The sequence below is a fragment of the Aedes aegypti genome, chromosome 2 (assembly GCF_002204515.2).
Source record: "Aedes aegypti strain LVP_AGWG chromosome 2, AaegL5.0 Primary Assembly, whole genome shotgun sequence".
NCBI classification, from domain to species: Eukaryota; Metazoa; Arthropoda; class Insecta; order Diptera; family Culicidae; genus Aedes; species Aedes aegypti.
This window is the reverse complement of record NC_035108.1, coordinates 178709343-178729045: the sequence shown is the minus strand read 5'-3', so window position 1 is coordinate 178729045 and position 19703 is coordinate 178709343. Positions and strand designations below refer to the sequence as shown.

The following is a 19703-nucleotide window of genomic DNA, read 5'->3' as shown; positions in this document are numbered from 1 at the left end:
TAAATAAATAAATAAATAAATAAATAAATAAATAAATAAATAAATAAACATCAAATGCGAGGTGTAATGCAAAATGCAAGTTTGTTGGAACGGGAATGAACCTTTATGAGCTTGTGATATTAATATGCAACGGAACTAGAACTAGGTAAGTTACAGACGGTTTTATTGATATATCTTAGAAACCGTTTAGCGTGCTACTCGGACAGTGGGATTCAAAAGAAACGTAAAGATGAATGTCACTCTAAGAAATCCATGGTTTCAGACTCATTATGCCAAACGACTACTATGCTAAACTACTATTAGGAAAAACGACCGTTTTGCCAAAAGACTTTATGCCAAATGACTACACAGCGTAACAAAAATGACATTTTTGCGTGTCTCAAGGATCAAATTATGTGTCTCTAGTAGAATTTGGGCTGCTGAATCTGATGCCGTTCTGAGAAATGTTCCAGCACGTCACAATTTTTAGCTACAGGTCGCCAAAGTTGCATAAAACACTGGTTTTATTGATGTTCACATAAAAAATAAACAAAGATTTATCAAAATTTTTTGGGATCCAATTCACCAAGCATGCAAAAAATAACTTTCGCTTTCATTTCAGATATATTTTGGTTGAAATTTCACGGTAAAATTTAGAATAAATCGATTTTTTCAACATGCTTGCAGTCTCCATACAAAATACTTCGTTTGTCATATATGGCAAAATACATTTTTTTTCTAAACCAACAAAAAATAACTTTTTAACATCGGAAGTTTTATGAACTTTGTTTATAAGTATTGTTATACACATAAAGTTTCAGTTCTGAGGCAAATTAAGCAAATTAATCGCCATACAAGCTTGCCAACTTGCAAGCAAGTTGGCTGAAATAGTCAAATTTAGCATTTTCATCAGCTAATATCTTAAAATCTAGACGTGTTATGATATTTCTGAAAATGACAATGGATTCAGCAATCTTTACTTAAGTCAATAGCGGCATTTTAGTGCTTGAAACAAAACCGTGTTCCGCAGTGTTATTATACCAACTGCTTCATACCAAACGGCTTTATGCCAAACGACTTTAAGTCAGGTAAAGGCTGAGCTACAATGATGTGAGCGGCAACGCGGCGCGGCAAGATTTGACAGTTAACCCATACATTTTCTGTCAAAACCTGCCGCGCCGCGTTGCCGCTCACACCATTGTGGCCCAGCCTTAACCCACCATCTTCAGGAAACCTTTGGCAGTACAGTGCCCGTCCGATTTTGGCAACATGACAGATAATTTCATGTTACCTAAATCGAAACGTGACATAAACGAACGGTTGATTTTACAAAACTTTTATCACTATAATAATGACCACGAATTAAATTTATTTATTTCGAACTTGGTAGGGTAACGTATATAACTTGGACATGTATATTATTTGGACAGGTTAGTCGTTCTGTGCTCATTTCCAATGAGATGGTGAGGAATATATGTACGGGAAATCATGTATTGCATTATCAATACACTATGCTACTCAATAATGATGACCATTTTCAAAACAATTACAAATAGGCTTCAAAACTATCAAAATTGTAAATTGTATCAACAGAACATCTGTGAAACCTACGAATGCAAGAGGACGTGCATTTCAAGAACATTCATTAAATGCAATAATAGAGCTCAGAATTGGCATTCATCAAAAGTTTAAAAGTGGCAATATGATAAAATATATCTAAAATTTAAGCTAAGTTCATCTAAAACCTTAACATGAGTATATAAGGCATAAATCAGGTGATGTCCAAAATAGATTAGGGTTTTTGTTCTGTTGATATAATTTGGCCATCTGATGAAATACACTGGAATGTCGCATGCATGCATACTTGCAGGCGTTTTCTTTGGATCTGATGATATTTGCTTGCATTAAATGAAATGATTGATTAACGCTATTATACATATCCAATAAGCGAAAAAATTGCGTAAGTCACATGTAAACTCTCGAAGTTTTATAAAACAATCGTCTTTTCAAGAAACCATTGTATGGATATTGAGATAACGCCCCTGTCCAAATTATATTCACATGAGGGTGTCCAAAATGTATATTTGGTGTCCGAAATGTATAACAGACAGGCCGCCAAAAAACGCTATTTTGGAAGCTAATATTACAGTTGGTAAGCTTTTTTTCTCCACAAACTCAAAGTACAATGAGACATTAAGCATATAAGTATCATAACGTAATAAAATATAAGTATCTAATGTAGTTAATCGATCGCCGTTCCCAGACATATCCATAGCCTGTCCAAAATACATAATTTACCCTATGCCTCAAAAAGGCATGCAGAAACATTGGAAGTAACAAAATTTTTGGCTGAACCATAATCTTTTTTTTTGTATAGGGTAGGTGTTATGGACATAATGGTTCCCTATTTCGCTATATGTAATTATTTGATTATTTTCAATTTTTAATCATTCTGTGTGTTTTAGTAGTTTGATATCAAATGAAATTTGATGTGAAAACATTCAAAAATAACAACTATAATTCGATTTCAACTTAATAATCACGTAGTCCTTTTTCGCAAAGTGTACCTCTTTCAGAAGAATTAGATGCCCATCCAAACACAACGCCTTCTATATATATCCAATGTCTAGCCCGAGAGCGCATTATTTTTAAGGTATTGAAATAGCACACTACAGGTTAACTTCTGCGTTCATGAGTCCTCTCATGGCGTAGGGGTAACGCGCCCTAACTAGAGACCAGGGAGTCGTGAGTTCGATTCTCACTGAGAAGACGTGTAACTTTTTGGCAAATCTTTACATCAATTTGTCCGTTTAATCCAATTGCAAACTATATGTAATATTTAGCTTTTCGGTAGTTGTTAAACTTCCACTTGGCTGGTTAGCCGAATTTGAAAAAGCAAGTAAATTACAAATAGCACTTTATGTTTGCATTATAATCCTTTTTTATTGGCAACTATATACTGAGGGTCAGTACTTATTACCTATATCATTACCAATATTATTAAATGTTAGGATCGTTTTCAATTAAAGCCTGTTAGTACCAATAGTAAAGGTTACGTATAAAGGACACACAAAACTCTCAACAGACCAATGGAGAGTGCTCCAATTGACGAAAAGCTTCTTCTGACTGGAAAGAGAAGGCTGGTTTACTGCGTTACACTTACAATGCGTGTAAATTACTGCCGTCGTTAGCGCACGGTTATGAGGCCCACAATAGAATACATTTTCCTATGGGAAGCGTGCGGGTGGTCATTAGTTTTTCAGTTCTGTTGCCTAAACGGTAAAAGATACCACTTTGGCGTCTATGGACGAAAGTTAGAGTATGGATTGATAAAACAAAAAATATTTTTTCTAAATTTTTTCATGATACAGACGATAGTTTTTCCGCTATTTTTCCGACAATTTTCTCCATGATGAAAAATTTTCTGGGAAATGTTTTTCTTTTTATATTTTTAATATAAAATATCCTCTGGTGAAAATTTCATACAAATCGGAGAACCTCCGGCCCAAATCGTCCGAAAATAAAAAAAAATCCCCTGTTGCCAAAATTGAACGTTGAAGTTATCTAAAACGAATCGTGCCAAAGTCGTTCCTGTAATTGATTTGAACAACCCTCGGAATCGAAAACTTCACATTTTGTTTTCTCGAAATTTTTTTGTTATTATAGCATTTTAACAAAATTCTGTTCTTTAAATATTAATATTTCAATATTATTATTATTATTATTTTTATTTATTCAGCCATTCCATGAAAAATCGATCTAGTGGGTCTCCGAATTCCGTGAAAATTTGCTATTTTGTTCCTTATCCGAAATAAGGATAAACTTATTTTTGGATTTTTTGATTAGGGTGACCATTTCCGAAATAGGGTGACCAGAAAAATCACGATTTTGCAAAATTTTTATTCTTAAAAAAATTATAACTTTTGAACCGTTCGACCGATTTTCAATCGTTTTGGACGAAATGAAGGCTAAAGATTTTGACTTTTCAGGAAAAATATAAAATTTCACAAAAATGTGTTTTTTACATAAAAAAACTCAATAGTTTCCGTTTTTCGTGTTTTGAAGGCCTCGGAACCAAAGGGGCTATCGCTGTTTTCATTTTTTCTTGAAAGTTTAAAATTTTACGTTTACTGTCAAATTTTCAGCGATGTATGTTTTTTAGTTTTTGAGATATATTTTTTTTAAATAAAAAATCAGTCATCTTTTTATCGGCACACACTGTAGGTCTCAGCGCATTAGATTTGTAATGATTAAAAAAAATTATTACTTTTGAACAGCTTAACCGATTTCCAATCTTTTTGTATGGAATGAAAGCTTAAAATTTCAAATATTCAGACAAAATTGAAAAATCTGATAAAAAAATATGTTTAAACGTGAAAATATATAAAAAAAATTTTAGAAATTTTCATATATTTCAATGTAAAAAATTTTTTTTCGAAGTTTTCTATTTTTTTCTATTTTTTCCTAAAAGTTGAGACCTTAAGCTTTCATTCCATACAAAAAGATTGGAAATCGTTTGAGCTGTTCAAAAGTTATGATTTTTTTCAAACATTACAAATCTAATGCGCTGAGGTCTACAGTGTGTGCCGATGAAAAATGACTGATTTTTTATTTTCAAAAAAAATATCTCAAAAACTAAAAACATACAACGCTGAAAAGTTGACAGTTTACGTTAAATTTTTAAGAAACTTTTAAGAAAAAATGAGAGCAGCAATAGCCCCTTTGGTCCCGAGGCCTTCAAAACAAGAAAAAACGGAAACTATTGAGTTTTTCCATGTAAAAACAAAATTTTTGTGAAATTTTATATTTTTCCCAAAAATTCAAAATCTTTAGCCTTCATTTCGTCCAAAAAGATTGAAAATCGGTCTAACGTTTCAAAAGTTATAATTTTTTTAAAAATAAAAATTTTGCAAAATCGCGATTTTTCTGGTCATCCTATTTTGGAAATGGTCACCCTTATGAAAAAATCCAAAAATACGTGTATCCTTATTTCGGATATGGAACAAAATAGCAAATTTGCAAGGAATTCGGAGACCCACTAGATCGGGTTTTCATGGAAGGGCTGTATTACATAAATAATTCAATGAACATCCATCAGTTCTGATGTAAATATACCGTCAAGCTACCATTCACCGTGCATTTAAGACAAATTTGCACTTCAAAAAAATATAAACCTTTTCCAAATAATTTGAAGCGTACTGGAATACCACTACGTAGCGTGCAATTATATCATAATTCAGTGAAAAATCTAAAACTAGTGATGCATAACAAAAAATTACTTAAAAAACATGTTTGAAAATGTCATGTTAAGGTCGCCTCGTACCGTTCTATGTCACCATTCACCGTGCATACTAGTGCACCATTTACCGTGCGTAAAGTTTTCGTCCTGATTTTATTTCATATCTTGAAGAAAGGTTGTTAATGGAGCAACTATGTTGCTAGTACTGTGCGCACTCATTTTTAAGAGTATTCAAATCTTCATTTACAATAAAAACCATAAAAAGTTTAAAACTTGGCTAAATTATTATTTTTTTAATAAAATCGTTATAGGAGATTTGACTGTATTGTCCAAACAATTCCATCTTCACTCAAAAACCAAATATGAAGTAGTTTAATCACGACAAAACAATAAATCTAATATTACCGAATAATTTCATGGCTTTTACACTAATGCACGGTAATAGGAACCATATATATTGAAAAGGGTCCCTTCACCGTGCATTTAGGTTTCGACTGGAACACAATAAAAAATCTGATTTGCATAAAATCTCATTGCTTATACAATAAAATACATCTTACTAATAGTATCCACAGTGAAAACTTGTTGAAATTTTGAAAAATTTCATACTCTAACGTTAAAATAAAAAATCTAAATTTTTGGCGTTTCTACTAAGAGTTTTGAAAAATATCATTATCAAACAGAATTCATATGATTTTGATAATATAAACTAGGTTTTTCAAACTGCTTTGTGACATAAATTACTTCATTTCACCAGTTTTATCTTATTTTGCTGACAAAAGAATAATTTGTGAAAATTGTATGAATATTCTGTAGGAATTTGTATATGTGCACGGTGAATGGAGGCCGCACGGTGACTGGTGACTTAACGGTATTAGGATGATAATACATGCATCCCATCAGATCTTATTTCACAGATCTGCTAAAAAGTGATCAACTCTGACCTATTTCACGGTTCTTATGGAGAGCTTTTTTTAAAAAACGTTTTCAATTGTACATCTATATTCTTAATTCCTTACATACTCCCAAAAAATCATGCGATTTTACGTCTTTAAGATGCACATAAAAGAAGCGAACTCATCCTCCTTTTGTTTCGAAAAAGATTCATTAAAATAAATCAAAAGATGCAATAATCTATCTTCATATATAAATAAAACTGGAGTGGTGTTTGTATGTAACGAAACAACTTGAGAACGGATTGACGTAAGTTTTTCACAGTTGCACCCGACAAGGGATGCGACGTGATAGTGTGATAAAAAAGTTTGCGAAAGTCTCCGGAATGATCTGGAAAACGAAAGAAGACTAATGTGTCATTTTTTATTGGGATTACATGACGTTTTACAACAACCTACTTGGGATAAGTAGTTAATTTCATATGAATTTTATTCTAAATAACTACTTTTTAAATTGATCATTTTAGGGTGTGATAGAATACCTAACATCTGGAAGGGCTTACACTATTTTGATGTCATTTTATTTTGTTTTTAAGAGACTTTTCTCTGATGGAGCTACCGTCTCTGTAAAGTCAATCAAATTAATAGTTATTGATAAGTAATACCAAATTTGATGAGATGAGTGAGAATGTGTCAATTTTCATACATATATAGCTCAGTGAAAAATCAACGAAATTTGAATGTTGTTAACGCTTGCAAATGCATTTCCCATAAATGTATTCTCATACTGTAAAGAATATTAGTGTTCAATGAGCACCTCAGTTTTTAACTAAGAGCCTTCTTCGCCAAAGTTGCCATTTCTGTATTTGTATATAGTGTGGCAAGTACGATGATACTCTATGCCCAGAGAAGTCAAGAAAATTCCCATTACGAAAAGCTCCTGGACCGACCAAGAACCGAACCCAGCACCTTAAGCATGACTTTGCTTTGTAGCCGCAGACTCCAACCACTCGGCTAAGGAAGGCCCCAATCCTGACGTTCATCGTATGAAGTTTTGAAGAATTGCTATGCTTCTTTGCAAAATATTTATATTAAAGATGAATCTATGGAATTTAATGGGTATTGGTGAATTTTTGGAACCAGGTAATTTGACTGCCTTCACCTATATTTCATTTCAAACAAGATTTAAACACCACTGGGTACGATGTCAATCGCAGTTCCGGCCCCTGCGCTCGTAATATGCAATTGGGCGTCTCACAATTATAATGTGTCCGACACAAAAGTGGGCGTGTAAGTGTTACCCATTGAATCGATTTGCTTCGATCGTTTGATCTTGGCAAATTTATGGCACCATTGGCCATCATCGAGCGACGTTTATAAAGTGTTTATTTTATTAGATCTTGATGTATCGAATCCGGCTCGACAAGTCAACTCATGTGATGTTCGACCGTGCTACAGTTTTGAAATCATTCGAGGAGATTTCACTGGAGCTAGTGCACTAAAGGTTGTTTCAAATACTGTATCATCGAAGTGGTGACAACCAGCGCGGCTGTTAAATGTCATCAACTCCATCAAGTGCAACCATGTCGAGCCAGATTGGGTTGTTTTCCTTAAATCAGACTTAAACAATTTAATGGCAACCCAGTTCATGACCGCGAACTTAATCCTTGGCTAAGTTTAAGGAGAAGGTTGTCATGATGTCACTCCACGATCAAGTTCAAAAGAGAATTGATTGAATTCGGAATTGTGCACTAAATTGTGTCTTTAATGGATCCTAAGTGAATGATTAGCTTTGAAGAAAAAAAACAATTAAAATTAACTTTGGATTGCGCAAGTCATTTGAAACTTGATACATATGAAAGCAATCCATCTGTTTAAAAATCATAGTGGAAGATTTTCAATTGAAGAATAAGCATTGATGACCGTACAATTTGTAGTTACTACTTCGTGATTGACCAGAATAATCGAAGTTGCACAAATAACCAACAGATATAGCTTGGGAGTAGCTAACCAGCTATCGGGCTAGTGGTTACTTGTCTAAAGACATACTTTCATTGATAAGTTGAGTGTTTTGCACATTCGCGTAACATCTAAAAGTGCACAACTTTACCGAAAAAAAACTCGGAGTTATTAACTTTTGTCTATGAACAAACCTCTGAAACATTTTGGAAAATAATTGCAATGCATAGTGGAAGATTTCGTCATTTTAGCGCTCATAATTAATATCGCCTTAATTACGCTTCCATGCGTTTTGGTGTCTTCTAGAACGTTTCTAAGAAAATAATTGTGCTTCTTTAGATGTATTCATCATTTTGATCAATCCCTCCAAAAGGGACGTAGATAAATTTTATTTCGAATTTCTCAATATACTAGGTTGATGTCTTCACAAAAGTTGTAGAAAATGCTTTTTTGATCAACTTTGTCGAGGAAAGCAAATCAGGCTCTAATCCAGTAATGACGTAAAGTCAATCAGAAGAGGAAAAATGTGCGCTCTACACCATATTGGGAGGTGACCTATGTATTGTCGGTGAACCCAAACTTTTAAGCGGGAGCTCATGTATCTCTTATGAATAAACTCAGAAATTTATGAAAATTGGCCATGAACATCTTAACAAACATAACGAAATTCATCAAGTTTAATTACAAACTTCGTAATGCAAATTTTTGAAATTTTATCATCAATACATATGCAAGCTTATTTTTTTCAACTCGAATTATTTCATAAGATTTGTCTGTTGATTTTCTTATGTTGAGTTCTCAAATGTAGATATTTCTTACACGATCGCGCAAACGGTCAACGGTTCCCCTTCGATCCTTGCGCTCCGTTTGGGGGTCGCCATGAATGAAACTGGAAGAAGGAAGAAGCAAACAGAAGCCCAACGGTGTGACAGCAGGGGCGCGCGCGATCGCGGCATGTTTCGATAGCGATCGCAATAAATTAATAATGACATTACAAGGTATTTAATTAGACGTTGACACTTGAATCCATTATTTAGTTTAGCCACTCAGCGTGGAGGCAGACAGTGAGAGTCGACAGTTCCAATATACGCACGTTTGAGGCTGCGCCATTTGGAGCGAATTATGGCAAAAGCAGTTTATGAACATTGAGCATTCAATATGTCCCAAATGTCGAAAAGCAATAAACATGAAAGAACTTTACAAAAAGCGAAAGGATGAAGGACACTCAATTTGATTGGGCTCATGCCACTTGACTATCACATTGCTCAGAAATCCTGAGTTTGAACCGGCGGTATATCAAGGGTTAATAGATGGCTACCGACGTCAGGGGCAAGGACGGATAAAAATCGCATAAGTCTAAGGATAACTCTCTCAATATGACTTCAAATACGCGAATACGTTCATGGATAACGCATTAGTAAATGATGACTTTTCTTCGAAATTTGTTCATTTTCACTGATATATGGTCGGTGTTAAGTTAGATGGAACAACAAAATGAGAAAAAACAGATTACACTGCGGAACAAGTTTTGTCTACCGCCCGTAAAAAGGGTGCAGCAAAACGCATGAGCGTTAAAACAGCCTATAGCTCATTACCATTGCGGATTATAAATAACAGGATGCCCTGAAGATTAAGTTTTGAAATCAGGTTCACTTAATCCGTAAAGGCCAGAGTCAAAGCAAAAATGCTAAAACCCTCACCGCTCAGCGAATACTTAATGGATTCATATATTTTTTGACAGTATACTGGTACACATACACTCCCGAGCATAAGTTTGTGTTCACAAATTTAGTATACAAAATTAAAAAAAAAAATGTTGGAAAAATACCTACGAAGTAAGAATAACTCATTGCCTTTTGAATCCGCCAAAGAGAGTTCCTTCGGACCCCGACCAGAACCACATTACAAGATTATAACACATTCCTATCAGCTGCAGTTAAAAATAACAGAAGTGGATAAAATTTTGTTATCAAGATGGCTTTGTTCTCAACTTGTTATATTTTCAGCAACACATTTATAACAACATTTGTTATATTTTTGACATCGCATTTATAAGTTAGTTGCAAATAACATCCGATGTCATAAACAGTAACATAGTTTGCAATAATTTTGTTATTTTGTAACAACGTTGCAACACATTCTGTAATAATTTTGATATAATTGTAACAGAGTTTGTTACATTTTAGTTTAATTTGGTGCAAATTTTGTTAGATTTTTTGGTATTTTAACTACTAACGGTACATGTTTTATAACAACTGGTGAGATAAAAAAATCATATCAGGGGAACACATTCTGTTATAATATTGTTTCTTCCGTCTAATCGGGACGTGTTACAGAGATACGGACCAAACACTTTGGTATGTGTTTTAGGGGTAAACCCAAATTTATGCACGGGAGTGTATCTAGTTTCTAGAAATGGCCAGAGGAATTCTGGAATATTCCTATAACCGGAGTTATTTCATTGAGTCACTGGGTCAAGTAACCCGGCTATTTTTAGGGGTATTCCAAATTATCTTTGTTTATTTACAATGACAATCATTTCATTTTGCATAAATCAATAAGAACTGATATGCTTTAATGGATACTGAACCATTTCAATTATCAAAAAGTAGAGATCAAACATAATAGTTCACTAAAATGCGTTCCAAGAAGCATGGCACAGATGTTTAGATACAAACAGTGTGTTGCTCCATAGACAAAAAACAAATTTCAAGTTATTTTAGTATTTACAAGTGTTCATAGATGGCATCCGTTATTGAAACAAGTATGTGTAAACCTGAGAGAGAGGAAACAGGTTGGCTTAGATTGCGAGCTCCCAAAAGTCAAGGAACCTGTCATCAACTGTCACTGAAAAACCGCACATTCGAAGGGCAGAGCGTGAGAAACCGTCATAATTTGGCCAAACTAAAACAGGATGTGATTGAAAATGCAGGTTGTTTCCCTGTGCTCTCGCATATAAAATTGTTTAATATTTAACTCAACTCAAATTGATGTTGATTTTTTTTAAAATTTTATGATCTTTTTGATAACAAATCGGATGTGAAAATGGTTTTGACCCAGTATGTGCTCTCCGAACCATTGTGCACAACCCAAACATGAGAAGAAGAAATCAAAGAAGCCAAGAAAACAATCCAGTTGTCAGTGAGCTGTCTCCTCTCTCTCAGGTGTAAACTAGTGATCCTTTATAGAGAGATAAGCGGAAGTAAAATGGAATGATTTGGCAACAGACCAGCAGTGCTAATTTTGCTCGGCGTCGAGAATAATATTGTAACACGGACATGACTTCCTCATTGCTAAAAAGTGTATTTTGTTTCGTTATAGATCTTTGAGCTACAAATCCAAACTAATAAACAGTCGAAAAAATCAACAGCTAAAAATCGCATTGACAAAAATTTAAAAAAGAAAAATATTTAATTTTTTTGCTTCATACAAAATTACTTTTACCGAAATAATTTCAAGCGCATTACATTACTCTTCAAGAAAAGTTCAAAACAAACATAACGCATGTTCGTTTGGCTCGCACTTTGACAGCTCTCGCTGCTCGATTGGCTCACACTTTGACAGAAATGTCAGCTTCCGCGAATCTCTCTTATAAAGGATTACTAGTGTAAACTATACAAAGCACTAAAACTACTACACCAAGCGTCGAACGTGACAGTTGTAGAAATAGCAGAAAAACTAAATTTTGTCGCATGTTTTCAGCAGTCCTTCAGCAGTACGAAGAATGATGAAACCAATGTATTCTATCAAAATCTAAAAGAGAACATGGCTGAAGGTTGGTAAAGCATATTTGATGGGATAAGAACACCAATTTTACCTTTTAATATGAGAAATCGGCACGTTGAGTTGACTATTATGTCAAACTTATAAAATACTAACATGTAACTTTGATTATCGGTTCAAAAAAGTTCACAAACGTGTTTCTTAGAGTGTTCCTTAAGATGTCTGAAAGATACAGCTGCAACTCTTCGAGATTTTTACTTTTTTTTAGGTATACTTCTTAAATAGCACAAGTATGAAAATTAGTTGTGTGTGATAAAAAATCCAAAAATCTTGCAACGGTATATGGTCTTGGCTCAACCAGACGTTACACCAGAGCAAGTTCATGCTTGAAATAGTATATTTTAGATGTAGTTTTATACAAATATTTCATTAAAAATTGAAAAATTAGAAAAAAATGCATTTTTTCCATAAAGGCATATAAGTCACTTTTGCAGCTACTAGTGAAAAGAGACATATTTGCAAATAACTTCTTACATCATTATAAGCAATAAAAGTCCAGTCTCAAGGGTTTTCTTGGAAAATAATGAAATTGGCACTTGGGACAGTTTTGCGATTATGCGTATATTATATGTCATTTATGCAAATTGTAGCTCTTTTGACCAGAAACAATTTTCCATTCTACTCCAATGCCTTGAACTTCCAGTCAGCGTCGGCATTCTAACTACACACATATTCTCGATTTATCAGTTCGGTACGTTTTTAACAAGGCTCGAAAGTAAAACGTAAAAATAGCGATAACTATGTGCTTTCAATGGAAAAATACAGACCAACAGTTAAGCAATTCACTTTCTACTGAATATGGTAGAGATAATAACTGTAGTTTTAATAATTTACTGAATGGAGACAAAAGCCAGCGGAGTAATATTGATCGGAATGACTAATATAGTAAAAAGTTCGGATCAACGTTTTCAATGCATGAATGGTGCATTTCTTTCATACGTTAATGAGTTAATGATAATTGTGGTTATTGCGAAAATTTAGTTGTATTCATACGTTTTTTTTTTAAGTTTTTGAAACATTGAATTCTATTATTATGAATGTTACTACCGAATATTTAAGACTCACATGAGTTCTGCAAACGTTGTGAGCAAGGAAAATGTGGTAGTGGATAAACATGACATTACCGAAAACGATTCCGTTGTAAAAACTTTTGGTTTTTAATATGTTAAGTATGTTCAAAAGGTAACATAAATCCATTAACGTCCAGTCATTCATTTTGAGATCAGTTACTTTTAAAATACAGTTAAGTTTTTAGATAAAATGGATGGATGGTTACTTTCGGCAAAGTTGTAAAAGAGATCCAGGACTGTCTAATAACAGGATTTTCAATTCAGGCTTCTTCCACTGGGTTGCGCAGAAAGTACAAAATATATCAATTTAGTTGTTTTGTCAGCTGTTCTTATTTGCATCACCACGCTCGTCTAATGTTACAATGAGCGTGGTTTCTAAATCATAGATTCATGAAATAATGTCGAATGGAGCCTAGAAGCCAGTAAGGATTCCGGGATTCCAGTGTGTATTCTGAGGTATCAAAATGGATTCTGGGATTTCAGGATGGATCATGGGATTCCACTGTGTCTCCCGAGACTCCAGTGCAGATCATGGGTTTCCAGTGTGGATCCTGGGATTTCAGTGCGGATGTTGGTATTTCAGTGTGGGTTCTTTGATTCCACTTTAGATCCTGGTATTGTAGTGTGGATTGTATAATTCGATCCTGGGATTCCAGTGTAGATTCTAGAATTCCAGTGTGGATCCTGGGTTTCCAATGTGATTCCTGGTATTTCAGTATGGATCATTCGATATCAGTGTGGAGTTTGAAATTGAAGTGTTTTTTTACAAGAAAAGGGAAATCTGCAAACGGATTTCCTGAGAAGGTAACTCACAATCAAGGAATGTAGGGATGTCGCACCAACGAAAACCCACTAAAACCAGCCCATGCACTGTACATGAGCAATTCTCACTGAAGTGATGTACAGAAAGCACCGACATTACTCTTGGCCTCAGACCTCTCCGGAATCACCTCACGGTATGTCTTCGCGGAGTGGAGTGGGATTTTAGTGTAGATCGTAGGATTGTTATGTTGATCGCCGAAATTCAGTTTGAACTAGGGATTCAAATGTCGATCCTAGGATTCTATAGTGGATCCTGGAACTCCAGTGTGAATCCTAGTATTTCAGTGTGGATCCTTTGAATACAATGGGAATCCTGGGATTGTAGTATAGATCTTAAAATTTCTCTGAAGTGTGGATCTGAAAGCCTTCGGACCTTGGTATTGATCTTTATTGAAGTTTGAATCCTGGAATTGTAGTGTAGATCATCATTTCAGATTAATGTTGTAGACCATGAATTTCAGAGTGGATGCTCGAACAGTGATCCTATGATCCACATTGTGGATCTTGGTATATCAGTATGGATCTTTTCATTCCAGTGTGGGTATTGGGATACCAGTGTGGATCTCAAGATCCCCGTGATGATCATGGGAATCCAGTATGAATCTTGGATTTTGAGTATGGACCCTGATACTCCTGCCTGGAGTTTGGTATTTCAGTGTGGATCCTTTTATAAGATTTACATTAGGATTAAGGGGTTAATCTTGAAATTTTAGTGTGGATCTTGGAATCACTGTGTGGATTCTGGGATTCCATCCTTAAATCTGGTATTTCAGTGTGGATTGAATGATAACAGTGTAAATCATGAGATGAAAGTGAGGATCTTGGGCTTTCAATATAGATTCTTGGATTCCAGTGTAAATCTTGGGATTTTCGCATAGAGCTTAGATTTCTATGTGGATCCAGCGATTGTAGCGTGAACCGTATGATTTCGATCTGAAATATTGCGATGTGAAATGCTGAATTACAATAGATTTCAGCAAGGATCCTAGGTTTCCAATGTAGATCCTTAGATTCCCGTATGGATCATGGTATTCCAATGTAAATTATTAGATTACAGTATGACTCTTCGTGTTTCAGTGAAAACCTGGTATTCCAAGATAGATCCTGGGATTCCAGTGTGAATGGTTGAATTCTAGTACAGATACTTGGACTCCAGCGAGGATACTGATATTCCAGTGTAGAACCTAGGATTTCAGTATGGATCCTTGGAATCCATTGTAAATTTTTGGAGATGTTCCGTGTGAATGCTGGGACTCTAGTTAGGATACTGGAAGTCCAGTGTTGATTCTGGTTTTACAGTAGCGATCCTGGTATTCCAAAATGGATCCTGAGATTGTAGTGTTGATAGTGGAATTTCAGTGTGGGTCTCAGGATTCGAGAATTGATCCTGGTATTCCAGCACTGGGATTCCAATGTGGATCTTCGTATTCCAGTGTGAATCCTGGTAATCTAGTGTGGATCGTGGAATTTCAGTATCATGTCAGAGATTCCAGTGTGGATACTGGAATTTCAATAGAAAACCTAGGATTCCAGTGTGGATTCTGATGTTTCAGTGTGAATCTTAGGTTTTCAGTGTGGATCCAGGGATTACTGTGTGGATCCTGGGATTGCAGTGTGAATGCTGGGTTTCCAGTGTGGATTCTGGGTAATCAGTGTAGAAGCGGGTTTTCCAGTGTGAAATTAAAGTTTGTAGCGTAAATCGTGGGATTTCATTGTAGATCCAAAAATTCCAGTGTGGACCCTGCTATCAAAACTGGGTTCTGGATTTGCAGTGTGGATACTGGGATTCCAGGGCGGATCCTGAGAATCTATTGTGCGACCAGGGACTCCAGTGTGGATGGTGCAATTTCAGGTTGGACCTACGATTTCAGTGTGGATCCTGGGATTTCTATGTGTAACCTGGATTTCCTCTGTGGTTTTCGGTTTTTATTATGATGGTATATTATGATCCTGGGATTCAGTGCGGATTCAGTTTGAATGCTGGGAATCCTGTGTGGATCCTGGGATTACAATGTGGCTCCTGGTGTTTCAGTCTGGGTCCTAGGGTTTTCAGTGTTGATCCAAGAATTCTAGTGTGGATTATGTTATAACAGTGTGGATCATAGGCTTTCAATGTGAATATTGGTATTCCAGTGTAGTTTGTTGTATAATCCTAAAACTGTAGTGTGGATTTTGTAATTCCAGTGTGGATTCTGAGATTTCAGTAAGCATCTTGAGATTCCAAAATTAATCCGGTGTTAATTTTTGGATTCCACTATTGATCCTTTTATTTCAGTGTGTATATTGGGATACCAGTGGCGATATTGAGTTTCCTTGGATTCCAGTAACACTAATTTCGACCCATTCATATGATTTTGGCCTACTTTGTATAAAAATCAGAAAATTGGCACATAATTCTTGTAGGTCGTAAATTAGTGTTTTTCCCCTAGTTGCTAGATGTCTGGTGTGAATTTTGGAATTCAGTGTGCATCCTGGGATTCCAGTGAGGATTCTGATATTTCTGTTTGACTGCTGGTACTCCATTGAGGATTCTATGGGCATCCAAGGATACCTGTAAGAATCCTGGTCTTTCAGTGCTCTTCAGTGGCAATACTGTGGGAATCCTGTGAGAATTATGTTGAAATACTGTGCAAATGTTGTGAAAATACTACAGAAATAATGAGCAAATCGTTTGAAAAATTATGTGTTTTCTTACTGGAAATCTGTAATTCTTGTGAATGTCCTATGGAAATCATCTGGGAATTCTAAGATGATCCGATGTGAGTTACGAAGAAATCCTATGAGACTGGGAATCCAGTGGGTATTCTGTGAGAATCCTGTGGGGAATCCTATTGGAATTTCGTAGGAAACCTTTAAGAGTCTTGTGGGAATAACATGGAAATACCGTGTAAATCTTGCTGATCTCATAGTGGTATTTTCCATGGCAAAATAATACATAATTACATTCGTAAAAAAAATATAAATATGTTCCATGGAACTATATTATGGAATTAAAAGTCCATTTTGCACATTATTAATTAAAGAGGAGACTGGATGGCCTTCATAGTTTCACGGTTCATGCAAGATGTCGGAATAATTAAACAAGAATACGAAGGGTGTCAAAAATGAGTTGCTTCGCTTAATATTTTTGAATCCACATTTAAACTAGTTTTAGATTTGAGCAGATAAACAGTATAATGTCAGTCATAACTACAACATATACAGTGAAAGTCGTCATGAATTCTGCAGTAGTTCTTAAAGTTGACCAATAAGTAGTATGCAAAATACTCCGTCGGTTGCGTTACGATTGATCTGCTGTCGTGCATCATTATCAAATAGCTACCATGAAGCACCCTGTTGTTGTGCAGCAACAGTTATGTGAATTCAAGCGGGAACTGATCGACGAGTGTAGATATGGAAAAAATAACGCTATCCAGTTGAGTTGCGTAATGTGGCCCTACTTACGTATTCCGGTGCATATGCATATAGTGCATCCTTGACGGCTTTCACCGCTGGCGGTGGACCCAGTATCGATAGATATGCGAGAAATAGTGCCTGTAACCAATGGAAAAAAAAAAACGAAAGTAAGACACTGATTAGTCCCGTACTATTCAAGTACGAATGAAAATGTGTACGATCGGCAGCCGGATGCGAACTTATCGCTCGTGAATCGATGTGTTTCTGCTTTTGCGCCCCGCCACAAAGGTGACAATCAGTCGCAATTTTCCTAATGAAAATGTGTAATTAGCCTGCAGACCAAGGTAATGAATGTGATTTCTCATAACGACTTGCTAATAACCGATTCGATCTCTGATTATGCCATTAGAACTGTCGCAATTGGCATGTTTGGTGAGTACAAGAGCAACAGCAGTATAATTATTTCAAAGTGATTAGGTCACTGGATTTCTTTTTGTACTTGACCGCCCCGAGAGATGGTTTGTCAGTTTCAAGATAATTTTATCAAATAAACACGTATTATTTATTACCATGCTTATAGTTACGGATCTCACACAGTTATGGATCACTTTGGCGTTCAACTCTGGATAACTCGCTCAAAATAAACACATTGACTATTTGTCTCCTATCATTTGAAATATTATGCATAATATTCAAGCGCAAAATAATGGTGTTGTTTTACAAATAATGAGTTGGTATTACAAAGCTATCAAAATATCATCGTTTTCTGTAAGAAGTGTCAGAAACGTTCATAAGCTCCCAAATATGACAAAATAGAAATTATATGGCAAAAAAATGTTGATCGTTCGCTTAGATTCTATATGGATTTATCTTACGACAATTTTTTTTCTTGATTCTCTTTGATTATAAATACTGTATCTTAGAAGTTTCAACTAATGACCCATAATATGGGCCAGAAATTGATTGTTTGATTGTGGACTGTGGGGTGATGTTACTCAATAACTAATGTAATATAAGGAATCGTCTTCATGATACCAACATAATTGTACTATTGGAATAAAATTTAACAAATCTGAAACTGACATTACAATAAAAATCTTAAATTATTGCTGATATTGACTGATGCACAATGCAAAATTCTGCCAGGATCCACTTACACTAGCTATGTTTTTCAAAACGGAAGAAAGGTGATTTCAAAACTCTATATCCTGGACAAATAGTGTTCTCCTATAACGAGACGTGCTTAATTGTGGAAATGGAAAACGACTGATTACGTCTGTTTTGGAACGGGCGATGTTCAAATTCAAAATACTACAGGTGTGAATCCTTAGGGGCCCAGATAGCCGTAGCGGTAAACGCGCAGCTATTCAGCATGACCAAGCTGAGGGTCGTGGGTTCGAATCCCAATCTTTTCGGGTTGGAAATTTTCTCGACTTCCCAGGGCATAGAGTATCTTCGTACCTGCCACACGATATACACATGCAAAAATGGTCATTGGCATAGTAAGCTCTCAGTGAATAACTGTGGAAGTGCTCATAAAAACACTAAGCTGAGAAGCAGGCTCTGTCCCAATGGGGACGTAACGCCAGAAAGAAGAAGGTGTGAATCCAGTTTGAATCGTTGAACGCCAACCCGAAAAATGTAGTTGTAAATATTTAACTCTTGATGCATTTCACTACAATACAAAAAAAATATGAGACCTCATCGAAAATATTATTCTTTCATTGTTTTGTCTAGTACAGAGGGAAAATGTAATAATGTCAGAGAAAAAAAAAACACGATTTTTCACATTTCAAATATGTATGCTTTTTTAGTATGATGCACATCCAGTAAATATCAATGAAATTTGAGAGGGTGCTGCCAGCTCGGAATACGGTTTGACACAAAATAAGTCTCTAAAAAATCTGAAAAGATTAAAATCATATCGTACGCATACGTTTATAGTTAAACGTAAACGATCTATTGCCATGGCAGAAGCACTGAATGGATTAAGTGTGGCATAAGCAAAGATTTAAAAAGTTATAACTTGACCTAAACTGATAAAGTACATTTTCTGAATGAGCACCCTATTTTCATGATTTACCCAAGAGCATAGTGATACTTTGTAATTTGGCTCTTGGCTCTTCTCAAAATCTTTTTGAGCCAAAACATAAAGTCAAAATTTTATGGCGACATTCATCTAGCACAGGTGGCTTCAAAATAGCTACCGCAATCCGGGGGCAAATTGATTATTATTTCACAATTTTTTGTTATGTTATCTTAACACGTTTTAAGCAATGATTTATTTTTGTTCGCAAATTTGTAAATTTTGGTTTTGGATTTTTATAATTTTTGTTTTTGAACATCCCTATCATTTTCGATTTTTCCTTTAAGCCACTTCTGGTTACCTATTTTTGACAATAAAAAAAATTTGAAATTGTTCGGTAATTTAAAAAATATGATTTTTTAAATATGTTTCTGAAACAAATTTTATTTTCCGTGTAACTAACGGAAACACAATTTTGCAGCAAAATTTATATCACCAGGCTCTACTTCTGTGATAGGTTGATAGTGAAAAAATAG

At 35.2% G+C, this 19703-nt stretch overlaps 1 protein-coding gene across 1 annotated transcript in view; it reads right to left on the bottom strand.

The window, feature by feature from the left end:
- Positions 1 to 19703, bottom strand: part of LOC5571377 — a 76989-nt gene that overhangs the window by 17921 nt on the left and 39365 nt on the right. The window contains exon 2 of the mRNA XM_001659609.2: positions 17190 to 17279. Within this exon, the coding sequence (XP_001659659.2) occupies positions 17190 to 17279 (90 nt within the window). The remainder of the gene's footprint in view (positions 1 to 17189; positions 17280 to 19703) is intronic.